This window comes from Excalfactoria chinensis, chromosome 1 (assembly GCF_039878825.1).
Source record: "Excalfactoria chinensis isolate bCotChi1 chromosome 1, bCotChi1.hap2, whole genome shotgun sequence".
NCBI classification, from domain to species: Eukaryota; Metazoa; Chordata; class Aves; order Galliformes; family Phasianidae; genus Excalfactoria; species Excalfactoria chinensis.
In genome coordinates, this window is record NC_092825.1 from 20,302,254 (window position 1) to 20,317,701 (window position 15,448).

Sequence of the window (15,448 nt, forward strand, 5' to 3'; positions counted from 1 at the left end):
ATCCCGTTTCCTTCAGAGCAGGTTGGGATTTCTGAATGCTTCATGGTTCAGTACATAGTAGAAGTGAAGGAACAACTTCTGAGTAAAATAGCTAATATGTTATTCATCAGTATTAATTTAAGCCCAATTCTCTTAAATGAGGTCTATGTAGAAAAAAAAAAAAAAAATGTGGCTTACTGTAAAAGAGAACTTGTATCTTCACAGTTCAAAAACCATTTTCAACCACAATGAGAGTTCCCTTTTTTTGGTTACCACAAGTGGTTTCGCAGTAAATGGACTGGTCTTTTCTACAGGTCCAGACATAACGGGTGCTGAGAGAAAGGAGCCTTTCCTATTTTTTTGGTCTGTCCTTCTGCCACTCTGTTGTCATACTCCGAGTGCGGTGACACTAATCATACATTCACAACTGTGACCTCCCCAGCCATGTTTATGTGGTTGCCGCAGTTTTGTCTGTGCCTGTACCATGCTGTTTCACTTGCCATTGAATGAGATTGGAGACAGAAGTTAGTTAGGATTTATTTTTCATTTTAAATTTCATTTCCCATTAATTTTGCTTGTTCTTCAATGTAATCAACTGCCACTTCGTCTTATGGAAAATAAGAGAATCACACTGTATGACCTGAGGAAAAGAAGAAAAATCAAGATTTGAGAAACACGGTGCTGCTAAAACAAACAAACAAACAAAGCATACATAAATCCTCGGAAAACCAACTTATTGCATTCAGACAGTTCAGAAATTCAAAAAAACTCTGAAATAGTTTACAATTCGTGGCTCCGGGGCAAGAAACAGAAACTCTTCCTTACCTTTTTATTTCATTTTCAATTGCAAAACATTATTTCTGAAATTGGGTTGATGGATAAGCTCTGAAACTCAAAGCGTGTAACTTTAGACTAGTTATGGAATTCAATTTTCAGCTTGCAAAAAAAGTTACTGAGAATTGTGGGAGACAAACTTCAGAGAGACAAAATTGCTGTAAAATGTAAGTCTGCCAAGGAACATAAGATCTGTTCGTTAAATAGGTATTGATATTACAGACCTGTAAAATCATGACACTTGTTTATATTCATATTCATATATCACTTCCAGTGTACTTGTTATGAACTGGCACCAATGAGGAATAGAAAAATACAAGTTACCAGCTGCTTCCCACAAGTTTAGAGGCATCAGGAGTGGGCAACGCAGTTTGAAGCTCCGTACTACAGTAGGAAATTCAGAGGGAAGCTTAGGATAAACAATGACAGCAATTTCTCCTAAGAGGTCAGAAAGAGCATTGCAATTTCTTCAAAATATAGTCAGATAATTCTGGCTTTGCTCAACAGAATTTTACTTGAAATTGGATATTTTATTCAGGAATAACAGCTTTTTGATGATATGACTGCGAATGTAAGTACTAAAGGCATAAACCTATTTTTCTTTGGGTCCCTCTTACTCATCACCAGACACTGATATTTCCATTTCACCTCAGGACTCACTGCTTTGCTGTGATACAAAAACAAAAACAGCTTTTGCATAATTAATGAAACACGGGATCTGAAAATAGTTCTTTTTCCTTCCCTTTCCTGTCTACCCCATTAAAAAAAGCAAACAAAACCCAAACAATAGAGCCTGAGAGTTGAAGGCCCTTAAGAATAGCTACAAGCTAGCTGGTGTCAAAAGAGCAGCATGAAGCAAAAAGCGTCACAACTAAAATCAGGACTCTGTTTGAATGGAAGGATCTACACAGTGAGGAACAAAAAGTTACCAGGAATGAGGAAAAGAGCAACAAATGCACAGGGGCAGAGACATGAGGATAGTACCAGCATTTACTGTTGAAAAGTGCATTACATTCCTAGCTATTTACGCTGTAACTACCAAGACAGGTACTTATATTTCCTTGAAGCAGGATCTGGCTATGAAAATAATTGTTACGCAAGGAAAAAAAGAAAATGCCTTGTAAAGTGCTTCCATGTGTTTTATCTCTTTACATACGTTTTCAACAAACGGAATGCTGCCAATATTCCTTAGCTAAAATATTTCCCCTTCTAGTAAAATATGCACATACTTATATAGTAAAGAAATGAAGACTGAAGAACCCATGTCTGATAAAAAATACTTTGAAAGTATCAATTCCTACTGTTTGCTTTTCTTTTACTGTAAAGGCCCGTGGCACTTCTGTGAAACCTTCATGCTGAGAAGTCCTGTATATATATATATATATATATGTATATGTATATATATATGTATGTATGTGTATATATATATGTGTGTGTATGTATTGCTGAAATATCAGGATTTTCTACTACTCATTCTTCCTCCTGTTTTTGGACATAATTACAGGCTCTTTTAAGCATGGTAAAAGGACCTGCCATCTGTTTCTGCCTGACCTTTTGGAAGATATGAAGAGAAGTCAGCGGAGCTTCATACAAAGATTTGTGTTTGCAGGTTTTCCCCTGGTGCTTCTCTAGTTCCCCTCCTCCTGTGCTACTTCAGTTCTTTTAATACAAAGCGTATCACCATGGGGGTGTCGCTTTGTCTTCCAGATGGACAATTGATTTATCAGAGGAGGTAAAGCTAACTTCATCACAGAACTGTAGCTGTAGGAAAGGACCTCTGGGGATCATCAAGTCCAATCCTCTGCTGAAGGAAGTTCCCTCACATTCGTGTGGTACTTCCCGTGTTTCACTTTGTGTCCATTGCCACTCATCCAGTTTCTACACAAGGCTGAAAAAAAATCCCATCCATTTGACTCCCACACTTCAGATATTTATAAGCAGTGATGACGTCCCCTCTCAGTATTCTCTTCTCTGGGCTGAAAAGTCCCTGGTCTTTCAGCCTTCCAGTCTCCAGGCTCCTCATCATCTTCTCTCTCTAGAAGTTTCCTGTCATTCTTGAACTGAGGAGTCCAGAACTGGACACCATACTCCAGTGGCCTCATCAGGGTAGAGAGGAAGGATTACCACCTTCAGCCTGCTGGCCACACTTTCTAACACACACCAAAATCCCATTGGTGTTCACCTTTGTCCCCAAGAAGCGTGAGCACTACTTCCACACAGTCAAAGCCAGCCTGGGCACACAGCAGCTGAGCTCAGTGTCTTTGAGCTTTGAATGCCTTCAGCATTCGATACCGACGTGTGGGGTGAAGCAGGGCAACAGCTCTGCTGCCAACAGGCACTGCCTGTACATGGCATTTCTTCCCAGCAGCTCCCCCGGGGAGCTCACAGTTCCCACTGCTGCTTGCAGTGTTTAACCTCCAGCTGCACGGAGGGCGATGGCTGACACCCACTCCGCCCCCCTGTTTGACTGTGCAAAGAGAGGGAATTGCTTCTGTACAGCAAGAACGCATCATTAACCCCCAACGTAACACAGCATGCGGTAATGCAATTGATAATTTGCATGGTGAACCACGAGGAGACATTCTCCTTCCAATGACAAAAGGTCACAAAGGTTTTTGAGTTACAAATTAAACCATGCTTCACTCTAAACTGCTCAGGAGCTCAGCTCCCGAGCTGCCGCACTGCATGAAGCCGGGCTGCCCCGAGTCCGCACTGTACTGTCGGACTTCACCTAACATTAACGCCGTTTGCTGACAGCTCCTAGCAGAGAGCTCCTTTCTCCTCAAGTGAATGCACCGAGTCCCCGTTAGTGCTTTCAGACCAGAAAACCGAGAGCTTTTCAAATCAGCGAAGGGCCCGGCCGGCTGACCCCGCGGCCTCAGGAGCACTGCATCCCACGGCGCCCGTTTCTCATTCCTCGCCCCTACTCCTTCTTCTCCTTCCTCCTCCTCCCGTCGCACTCCCCGCCCCACAGCAGCCGCCCGGCCGGCCCGGCAGGTATTGAGGGCAGGGCTGGGCGGGCGGCGTTCCCCGCCAGCTGGCGGGGCGAGGAGGGGCCGGAGCGGAAGGCGGTGGCGGCCCGCACGGCGCATGGTCGCGGCGGCGGCGCGCTCTCTCTCTCTCTCTCACGGCCTCCCCTCTGGCTGCCGCGCGCTGTGGTCTCGCCCGCCCCCGCTGCCATGTTGGATTGTGCGGCCGCCGGAGCCGGGCCGAAGTTGGAAGTTTAGTGCCGCTCGGAGGGGCGGGCGCCATCGGCTGCGGCGCGGAGCTGCCTCCTGCTCGGTGCTCCCTCCGCGGGCCGCTTTCCGGGCCCCCCTACCCCTCCGCCTCCCTCCTTCCCCGGCCTCGAGAGGGAGGCTCCGCGATGCGGCTGCTGTGAGTGAGGCCGCCGCGGAGGAGGAGGAGGAGGAGGAGTAGGGGGCCGCGGGCTCCAACGGTAGCAGGGCAGCGCCGTGCCGGCCCGGCCATGAGCGGCGCCCCGCAGCAGCCCCCGCAGCCGCGGCGGGTCACCAACGTCGGCTCGCTGCTGCTCACCCCGCAGGAGAACGAGAGCCTCTTCAGCTTCCTCGGCAAGAAATGCGTGGTGAGTGCCGCGTCGAGCCGAGGGGCGGCGGCGCTGCCCGGCCCCAGCCCTTCCCACCCCGCGCGCGGAGGGCCGGGGCCGCACGAGGACGGCGGAGGGTTGCGGCCGGGCGCTGCTCTCCTTTCTCCCTGCCCCGTTGCCTCCCTGCCCCGAACGCGGCTCTCGCCCGGAAGTTTGTCCGGCCCGGCCCGCTGCCAGGGAAGGGGCTTGGCGGCAGGGCCCGGCCGCTGCCCGGAGCGTAGGGGACGCAATGAATGGCGGCGGGACCGTTCGTCCGAACCCTCGGCCCGGCCTCACCTCTCCGCAGGGCGCGCGATGGGGACTCCGAGCCGCCTGGGCCGGGGCTGCGGGCGTTGTGAGGAGCGGAGCTCCGCTCACCCCTCACTCCGCGGGGAAGCTTGTTGGGGCGGCCTGGGGGCTCCACACGGCCCCGGGTGCACCTGCGGCACAACAAAGCGGTGCTGTGGGGCGGTGGAAGGCCCGTGTCCGCACCGGGCCTGCCCTGCTCCGTACTTGGTCTGAGCGGCGGGTCCGTGCGCTCAGGTGCTGCACCTCCAGCTCTAGGCTCAAAATAAATAATCATAAGGCAACACGGCAATCTAAGCAGAAAAACCTTCTGGTGAATGTGTTCCTAAGTATTGCACTGAGTTCTGCATTTTTGGAATACCCTCTTGCATTTTAATGTAGAGTTGTACTCATCTGTGTTTATAAAAACAGCGACAGAAACTGCATGAAGCCTTTAAAAGTTAGCTCCGTGTTTTAGAAGAAGCACAGCTTATCTTAAACTTTCCTTTCTGTATTTTTTGAATAAATGCTCTTCTTTTACTTTCTTTTTTTTTCAAATGGCCACTTGAAGCCATTCGGAACTGTGACCTGAATGTCTTCTGATGCTTTATGTGCAGTGCTGGGTTACTAATGCCAGGCACCTTAGTGACCCGCTGTCATACAGTGACAGGTACGTCATGAGCATGAGCTTGTGTCTCAGAGCAGGATATCAGCAAAGTCTCAGTGCTTCTGCATAAGTCTGGACTTTGAAATGGTGTTGCTGATCGAACTGACTCCTGCAGGAAAGCAGGAGATGCAGTAGCTGAGCAGGAAGTAGGCGATGCTGACGTTGGGTGAGTTAAATAGGATGTTGTCGTAGTAATTACACTGGAATGGGTCAGAAGATGTAATCGTGAAACATGTCAAGAGGGGCTTATTTTTGGAAACTAATAAATCTGTAAGAAACCTGTAATCAAGCTATTTTTCAGGCACGCGTTTTGTGTGTTAAATTCCTTAATTCCTTAAAGAAAAAAGTAAAACTCTAAATGACAAAAGCACATGCATTTGTGTGAGTTTGTTTTTTTACAACTCAGAATTTCTTGTCAAGGGAACACGTTATGCTCAGCTCTAACACTCACCTACTCAAGTTCTCAACTTTTCTGCATAAACACCACTTAAGGCTTTAGAGACAAATATCAGCACAGTACCTGGGTGATGTGATTTGTGGCACATTGATAGCTTTGTAGATGTGACTCTCTTCATGTTTTGCTTGAATCTGTGCATTCTTAAAGCTTTCACTGAATTTTGGATGACATTCCAGTTAAAGCTTTCCTGATTGTCCCAGCCACTTCCCTTTTGTCCCCTGCCCCATCTAGTCTCCAGGTTCTCTAGTCTCATAGGCTCATGTTGTAGTTGTTCTCTGCCATATCCTTGAGGGCTCGAGTCCAGAAGCTCCAGAGATAAACCAGACTTGTTGAGCTGAGCCAAAAAGGTGGTAATGGGGAAACTGATTCATGAGCAAATCTAGTTTCCCTATCGCAAGGGTGACAGCCTCTATCAAGACAGTGAAATGGGCACCTGGAGATGGTCTCTGCTGTCTGGTTTGAATCCAGAATGTCAGATCAGAGTCTAATGGCACTCCTGGCACTACTGACCTTCTGACTTGACTGTAACTCAGTGTTAGCATGCTGTGCTGATGAGTGCCATCTTGCTGTAATATACATGATATTTGATCTCTTAATATCCATGCTTGAATTATTCATTAGCAAAACTTAATAAATGGTAGGGGAGGAACAATCTTGCAAGTTTCATAGGATGCTACAATTTTGCTTTCACACAGGCTGGTCTAACTGTGTTCCCAGACTGCTGCAGGTGGTGCTTCTGCTGGTTCAGGGCATGGGTTTGATGCTGTATGTGATGTTTCCGCCATGCCAATATCACTTCAGGTTACATTTTATATAACCTTACGTCTGTGTGACTGGGGCAGTGAGTGCCAGGGGAGCAGTTGAGACATGAGACTATGATCCTAGATACTCTTTTTATAGTAATAACTTGTGGTGCTCTTGTGGAGTGCATAGTGCTGTAAACAGGCCTGAGGGTCTTGGATAAGAAAGCATGTGGCCCTCCGGACCTGATCTACTTCAACAGACTTGCCTTTGTCTGTGTTTGACGGGTTAAAAGGGCAGCTACATTGAGATGGCACTGCTTAGATTTTATTCTGTAGAAAAGCAATGTAATTAATCATATTGATTGAGTGTGCACAACATATGTATTTCAGTATTGACATAATTTCAATGGCATCTTAAGTCGTTATGACTGATAGTTGTGATGGAAGTGGGTGAAGAGCCATAATTGTGTTTGTGTGGGTGGGACTGATACCCTTATATGGAAGACTACTGGTACTTTGGGGGTCTCGATGTTTAGTAGGTAAATCTATGTAAAGGTTACTGATCTTGGCTTTATTTATTTATTTATTTTGCTGAGATATAAAATGCTTGTCTGAATTGGTAAGCAGTTACAGCATCTTTGAAAGCCTAATTAGTCAGGGGCTAAAACAAGCCATTGACTTGTAGTCGTAGCTGTAGCTAATTTAGTTTAAATACTAAGCCAAATGTAGAACTGCTTATGATAGGTGGAAAGCAGGTAGCCAGCCAGGACTTTCATTGTTGGTGGGTACATGAAAAGCATTTGACTAGTTTTCATTCAGGCTTGTGATATTTATCTGTCAGCTGTGAAACTTACTCCCTATAGTAATTCTTTATCTTATTTCTATCATAATGTAAAAATAAGTCTCTGTAAACTTATCCTGATCTGAACTATGAGATTCTTGATTATTTTACTGAGATATTTTAATAGTTATGCTAAGCTCATGAGATTTTGCTGAATTTGCTTTAGTTTTGACTAAAGGAGTGGGTTTAAGGATAAAATAGTAGGTGTCCAATTAATTCTTTCTAATAAAGAAGACTCTTCATTAATTTGCGTGGTTAATAGTGATAAGTAACATCACTGATGAAGAATTAGTTTTCTGCTTGTTAGAGACCTCAGGAAAGACAAAAACATGACAACTGTGTAGATGACAATGCAGGATGGAGCATGGTTATCTTATACTGCTTAGGAGTGGAACTGAACACTCGAATAAGAGAGCAAGCCTAAAGATAGCTAATTTCTAACATCTTTCTGTAGTTAACATGGTAAACAGGAACTGGTAAAGAATGCAAAAAGTGAAGTGACACAGCAGTAAACCAAGAGAACTATTTTGGCTGCTTTTAAAATGCATGTGACCAGAATGAGATTGTATGTCAGAGCCAAAGGACAAGTTTCAGTAATGCTTCAGATAAAACAGAATTAAAATGTGACTGGGAGTTTTAGTTCTTGATTGATAAGAATTCAATTTCTCCAAAAAGGGACTTGTAAGATTACTTGTGCTTATGATAGCATGAACTAAGACTTGACAGCAGACTGTAGGTCAGAGTAACGTGAAGCCTCGTGTGGCAGGGAAGTATTGGGACTCTGTCACTTTGAGTTTATGCTGCGGGCTGCACATCCGTGAGGGTACCAGAAAAGCTGAGGCTGTCCTTTGGAAAGGAGTTATCTCTTGAAGAGGTGGGAGGTAGTCATCTGTTAAGATGTGCTGATTACTTTATGTTTGCATCTGGTCTTAAGTGAGATGTGGAAGGAGAATACAAAGGGTAAGGGGTAGGGTCCTGTGAAACACAAGGGTGTTGAGTTGAGCCTGAATTTCATTGTGTCTGTCCTATCAAAAACTGTGTGACTTCTTCAGATGCCTCTTTAGTATCCACTCTAGTCATATCCCTAAGCAGCATGGCAGGGCCAACCTTCTAGAGAGAATCACAGTGCATTTTGACTGCTCCCCCTGAACCAAATCTGTGCCTACAAAAGTGATTTTCACAGGATTGGGTCAGGTGGGACTTTTCAGAGCAACTCAATGTCCTCCAACTGCCTCCTTGTATCTACAGCAGAGATATTTATCATCAAGTGTTTCTCAATCTTATTTTCCTTACAGCCTGCTATTAAACAAGGACAGTGAATTATGTAATAAACAAATAATTTACTCATGGCTGAGAAATGTTTTGAGACCACATGTGAATGCTCTACAGGATGTTGTGTCCTATATCTGAATGTATTTGAGAGAAATAATTGGTTCATAAAAAGTACAATTTAGTTCAGGATAAGAGAAATTCCAGTGTTTGTGTTCCAGAATTGTTAGTGGCGATCACTGGCTCTTACCTAAACTCAAGGAAATAATTTACAGTTATGATCTGAATTGGTCTGTTTGGCTGTAAGCACTATAAATGTCTGTTAAGTTATGCTAGACACCAAATATTAGGTGTCTAGATGTGCAAAGTGAGTCCTACTTTGGTAGGAAGTCTTGTGTTTGTAGGCATAGAGGAGGAAATCTAGTAAGATTTGACTGGATTAAATATTGCAATCCACTAAGGCTTCAGAACTCTTGTGTCCTCTTCTGAACTATTTTGTAAACCTTTTCTCTTTTGTCTTTTACCTTTTGCAGGTAGTTGAGTACCAGAAGTCTCCGTGATTACTCAGCTGGTCACAGATACCTGTCATAGTCCTGATAATGTGCTCTGGAATCCTGTAGGACCCAGGCACAACAGGATGAGAGCAATTTGTAGTCGCTAGCAGTTGTGTTGTAACTTAGCTGCCCTTTGCAGCTAAGAATCAGGTGGAGGAATTTGGATGAACATTCATAAGATGTTTTGACTACAAGGTTTCCACCAAGATGTCCAGACACTGCTTGTTTAGGAGGACACCTAAGGATGAGGTAGCTCTTAGAAGATACGACCGAATTTATTATTTCATGCAAATCTGTAAATTGGAAGACTGTAGTTTGTTGCTGCTTTAATGATGAATTTGTGATTTCTCTGTATTATTTGTTCATAAATATTGCTTTGAATCTTCTTGTTAGAGTGTTTCCTCTGGGACTATTTCTTTTGGAATTTTCAGGGGTCTAACATAAGCTGGATTTGTCGTAGGCAGAGTGTATAAGGTCCTTCTAAAAAAATCTCTTGTCAGAATTGAAAACGTATTCCTTGTATTCCTGGAGGTTATTCATGACCTTTATTGCTTGGCTGTTGGTGTCTCCACAAACTGCAGGGATTAAGAATTTGTTTGCCACCGTTATTGCTGGTTAGCAGCAGCTGCACATGGCAGCAGCCACTGGTAGCTCAGCACTGAGCTGGTTGAAGTGGTTTGCATCTGATGAACGATTGTCACTGAGAAACCTTGTGGTAGTTCAGTAACCAGAAGGACAAAGGGCTTGATTTTTGTGTCGACTTGTAGGCAGATCTGCCTACAGTGGCAATAGTTTCTGTGAGCTTTTTGATGTTTTATTTGAGAATGTTTGCAATTCACTTAAAGGAGTGTGGTAAGATTTACAGTGTCCTCTTCTAGAGAGCATGTTTCATTGACTTGTCTCTTGAGGAATCTTTGCAGTACAGAAATAAGACTTGGTATAGTGCAGAGCACTCGTGATTTCATGACCTAATACCTAGATAATATAAAGGAAGTAACAGAAATGTGCCATGAGCACTAGACAGAGTGCTTATTAGTTGGTTAGGGTAGGATTTCCTCAAGAACGGTTGGCATTATTTTGCTTGGGTACAGAGGAATTTTCTTGGTTGGCCAGTTTTTCCTTGTAACAGTAAATCATGCAAAGTGGATTTAGGGGAATTTGAAGTGTGTCTTCATGGGTGGTTTTAAACAGGAACACTGTCAGATGCTATAGAGATGGTTTTGTTTCTCAGTATTATTGTGGGTACGCTGCCATGCTAAATTCTGTGGCTTCCAGTCCTGTTGTTTCTTTCTGGGTAATCAGTAAAATGGGCAAAGTAGCTACACGGTTACCTTCCTGAACTTTCCCAGCTACATTCTAAAACTCTCAAGTGGGCTGTGATTTTTGTGTGACAGGAGCAGAAGGGCCAAGTGGGGAAAGATGCAATGCAGGCAGCTTTTACAGCTAACTGCTCCCTTTCTTAATTCTTCAAGTTGAGTTGGTACTTCCATCTACCTTTGAGTTAACAACAGGTAATTTCTGATACCTCTTCATGTTTATGCAGCGCATGACACTTTAGGGATCTCAGATTAGAATTCCAGTGTTGAACTTCTTCCATAACCATATATGCTTAACAACACATCTTACAAATTACTCAGTTCCTGTAGATTTGATGTTCAGAGAAGATCGTTGCTGGCATAGAAACAGCAGCTGCAGACCTCCACGACATGCTGACAGATCTGCAGATTTCAGCTCACCGTAGGCACTTGCTTTCATACATGCATCCACATGTTGGTGAAGCAGTTTTCTCCCTAATGTTTAATCAGCTACCTTTAAAATCCTTACTCCTGGCAGCTTTTTTCTTTTTAACTTTTCTGAGAAAGTGTTAATGGGTTTTCCAGTTCTCCAGTGTGTCTAGTTTAAAGCTGAAAGATCACACTGAGACTTGCTAATCAAGGTCATAAGCGTTTCCATTTCTGTAAGATTTCACACACTATTTCCCCCTTCAGAACTTTATGTGTAATTCAGAATTCCCCTGCGTTCATCTCATTTCCCTTCAAAGTGAATGTGTTATTTTGCCTTTTTCTCCCCTTTTAATTAGCCACTGTGCAGCATAAGAGCAGTATAGTCATACAGGAACCTTTTTGTGCTCATTAAGCATGTTTTATATGCTGAGGGTACTGTGCCTGCAGTATGAGTAACACCAACCTACTGAAAGAAAATACAGTTTTCTGTTCTTCAAACAGCTAAGAAAACTGTATTTCATTATCCGAACAAGAGTGGAAGGATAACTGTTGCCTCTAAGTTTGCAAATACTTTAAAAATACATTTGCTTCTAATGTCATTGATGATGGCTTTCCCAAAGTTGCCCAAGACAACTGGGAGTATTTACAAGAAAGATTAAGTTAGAATATGGATTCCGAGATGACATACTCTGAATATCAAGTAACGAAACCTAATACTTATCTTTCTGTCTAGCAAGAATATTTGAATATGGGAAATTGTCCCTAAATAGTAAATGCTTGAAGTGACTGCCAAGAGATTTATTTACCCATATGTGATACATGGATAAGAAAAGAACAGAGTACTAATTTGTGTTTTAGTATCTTTCTAAGGGATAAAGAAAAGTGTAAAATGTTTTATAACTTAAGACTGCTTCTGTTGTAAGTTGTACTACCAGCGGCCTTCTTAAAGTATTTTTTCTGTGTAGGAAATCAAACTCTGTTAAGATTTTTATATAGCAGATTACTGTGAAGTTGTTAATGATACTTAAGACATCAATTTGGTGACTGTTGCTCTTGTAAACTCTGTTCTGCCGGTTTGCTTCAACATCCTGTGCTGTGACCTTTGTCCCTTGAATTTGGTATGTTTGCATCAGGGGCTCCTTCCATTCCCTCATTACAGCATTCTTTTTTTTTAACAAGATTTCTGCCTTTCTGTACCAGCAGGAAGATCTCCCTGTTTCCTCTTTTCCATTGGTACCTCAGCTGCTTTGTGAGAGTACCCCTTTTTCCCTCCAGCCCTTGCAGCCAGAATGTGCACAAAGGCATCCTGATAAAAAGTAGAGTGTCTCTTCCTCACTGTTCTTCCCTCTGTTCCCTTATCACTTTGTTCTTTATTGCACAACTGCTTTGTTCCTGCTGATGAACTGGGTGTCTCATCTGGCATGTAGCCCGAGCCATACCCAGTGCTGGGCTGGACACAGTTTGTATTCTCCTAGCTCAGCAGAGCGTTGCATGGGGAGAGGAGACAGTCGATGCTAACCAGCTGTTCTCTGCTGCTTATGTACAATACACTTCAGCCTGAAATATGCCCATTAGCCATTTTTCCTCCTATTTCTTGTTGCTGGCCCAAAGTCACTGTTAGCATTACTGTAGCAAAGAGAACTTTTGGGTGAGAGAAGGAAAAGTAAAACCCAACTGTGATATTCCTCAGGCTTGCACTACCCCACCCTTCACTGCTGTTTCTCCAGGGAGGACCAAACTCTCCAGTTTGGACACTGCTGTATTAAGAAACTGAATGCTGGAAGATACAGCTTCAGCAACTACAGGCTCAAATTTGAAACCACAGAATTGCTTAGTGCTGTTTTGAGTGAACTCTCAGTTATTTCCTGCTCCCCTAACATGTGACAGCTCTCTCTGAGCACAACTGAGATGTGGTCATTCTTTGTAAGTAGACATTTTTCTCTCTTGCTCCCCCAGTCATCCAAAGCATACAGAAACATCACTTGGCTTATGACACCAGATATAAACAAAGGCATCCAAATATACTCATCTATGTAAAACTGTTCTTGATTTTTGTGGTTCTCAGACAAGAGAGGAGAGAACGATGAACATCCTGTGGTGGTATGTGTTGTGTGCAATACTGCAGCCAAAGGCTTCTGCACGTGTCTGCAAAGGAGGAAGCTGTAGTTTTTAACAAACTAAATGTAGGGTTGTCTTTTCTTTGTCCTTAGTTATTAGCTTCTCAGGTATGAAACTTGTTGTATAACCAGGCACACGGGATGATTAGTAGCTATTATTTTTTTTAAACAGTTAACTGCCAGGTTACTAAAAGCTCACAGGTTTAGTGCTTAATTTTATGCAGCTTTTTATCAGCCTGTATTTTTTGGCTGTACAATGTTATTGTCATTTGTATCTTTCGTAAAGAAGTTGACTGTGTTGCACTGTAAGTTGTTTTCAGCTTGGGTAACCGGGACTTTAAATTTAGAATTGTATAAGGTTTTAAAGTGTCATCACAACTGAAAATACTTGTAGCATTTAATCTCTAGAACTCAGGAGTGATTCAACAAACCATCTGTCTGTTCTTTAAAAAAAAAATAATAATAAGGTTGAGAGATTTGTTATGTTCAGGTGCCAGTATTTACATACTTGAGAGACTTGGAGCTTCTAACTGCAAAGATCCTGCCCTTCTTGCCTTAATTCAAGGCTGTGCAAGGTGCAACGTGCCTAGATGCTTTTCGGTTGTTTGATAAGCTGAGTTTAGTGCTGAATGTTTTCCTAAGTTATGGAGCTCTTACTTATATCATGGCTTTCACTTCATCTTTTTGTGTCATTTAGGAGATTTCTCAGTGCTTTAATTCTTAATTGAGACATTTCCTTAGCAGATTATTGGAATATCTGTGCCCTCTGCTGTCTGTAGACACTGCATCTGGTCTGTTCCTCTGTTCTCTATTTATAGCATTCAGAATGAGGTTTGATTATTGAACAAATGTTCTGGCTGCAGCCTCAGACTTCACCCAGAGTAACCATCCCTCACACTGGCCATGTGTATGGTACGTGGTCCATACATTTCTGTCCCTGGGAGCCAGAATGGCAAGCTCAGATGTGAGATATCCATGCAGGATACATAGGAGCTTTGTGCAAGGAAAATGCATCCTGTCCTTTCCCTCACCTCTGGTCTGTCAGTCAGCCGTGCTGCTTTTATTGATGCTAACAAAACCTAAGTAGGGCAGTAACATAAACTCAGGCACTGTCCTGTGATTGTCTGTTGTGTTTAATTTGTTGGCATGCTTCCTGGCATAGATTTAGGTTATGCTAGCTAGTACTCACCCAAATTAATGAGCACGGTTTTAGGAAAGGAATGATGGTGTAAACACGGTTTCTAGTAGTTGGTATGCATACAGCAGTCTTTACCCAATTTGTGCTGAGCTGGGAGTAGCGGGAGTTCAGCTGTACAGAGGTGAACTCTGCTCTACCATTTGCCATCAGGTCCAGAAAGTATCTCTGATCCTGGCTGGTGCAACCTCCAAAAGCCATCAGGAGGCAAAAGCAGTGGTAATCTGGAGAATTTAATGTCATATCTGTTCTAGTACATCTGTTAGCATGTGTATTGTAATGGCCAGCTCTGCTGCTCTCACAAGTGTCCTGCTTTGACATCAAGTCAGAGTACTGGGAACAACAAAATTCAATCTTCTCTCTGCTCTCTGAAACTGCTTTTGGAAACCTGAGAAAATGTAGGTGACTGGAAGTTTCCAGCAGGTGAAAGCTTGCCTTTGCATGTAGAAAGCGCAGTAGCTGGACTATCAAGTGCATCTCACATACTGTGAACACAAGCTCATAAGGCTCTCGATCCTGTTCTCTGATTTCAGGGAGGAAAAAAATAAATATTTTGCTTCTTGTAACAAGATCTGTCTAACTTGTAGCTGTTCTGCAGACTACATTAGGTACAGCAGGGATGACCTTAAGGGCCGCTGCATTTCACTTACTGTACTACTTGATTACAAAGCACGGGCCTATCAAGAAAACAAATTCCCAAACATTTCTTTTCAGGGCTTTAAATTAGATTTTGTGGAAGAAGGGGGTGTGCTGCTGAGAAACGGAAGAGTCAGGAAGCACTGTTACTTTAGGAAGCAGTGGAAAGAAACCTCAGATTCTGGGAGGATTTCTCCAAGAAAGTAATGCATCTGAAAAAACAGCTGAAGTGCCTCTAAACCAATAGCAGGGGAAATTGGAAACCATGATGCGCTCATCACACTCACAGGCTCTCATCCTGATGGGGGTTTTCAACCACCCGGATAACTGCTAGGAAAACAAGATGGTGAGCTGCAAGCAGTTCAGGAGATTCTTTGAGTCAGTTGGTGACAAATTCCTGGTTTGGGTATTGGACAGACCTGTCAGAGTTGAAACGTTACTGGATCTGATGCTCACCAAAGCTGAAGAGATCATAAAAGAGGCAGCCTGGGCTGCAGTGACCATGTCCTGTTTGAGTTTGTGATCTTGAGGAACACAGGCCTGGCAAAGAGCAGAGTCAGGACC

General features: G+C 43.4%; 1 protein-coding gene across 1 annotated transcript in view; it reads left to right on the forward strand.

The window, feature by feature from the left end:
• The first annotated feature begins 4,135 nt into the window (after window positions 1–4,135).
• Window positions 4,136–15,448, forward strand: part of WASL (WASP like actin nucleation promoting factor) — a 48,063-nt gene continuing 36,750 nt past the window's right edge. Inside the window, exon 1 of the mRNA XM_072350039.1 lies at window positions 4,136–4,396. Coding sequence (XP_072206140.1) covers window positions 4,280–4,396 — 117 coding nt within the window. The 5' untranslated portion in view covers window positions 4,136–4,279. The remainder of the gene's footprint in view (window positions 4,397–15,448) is intronic.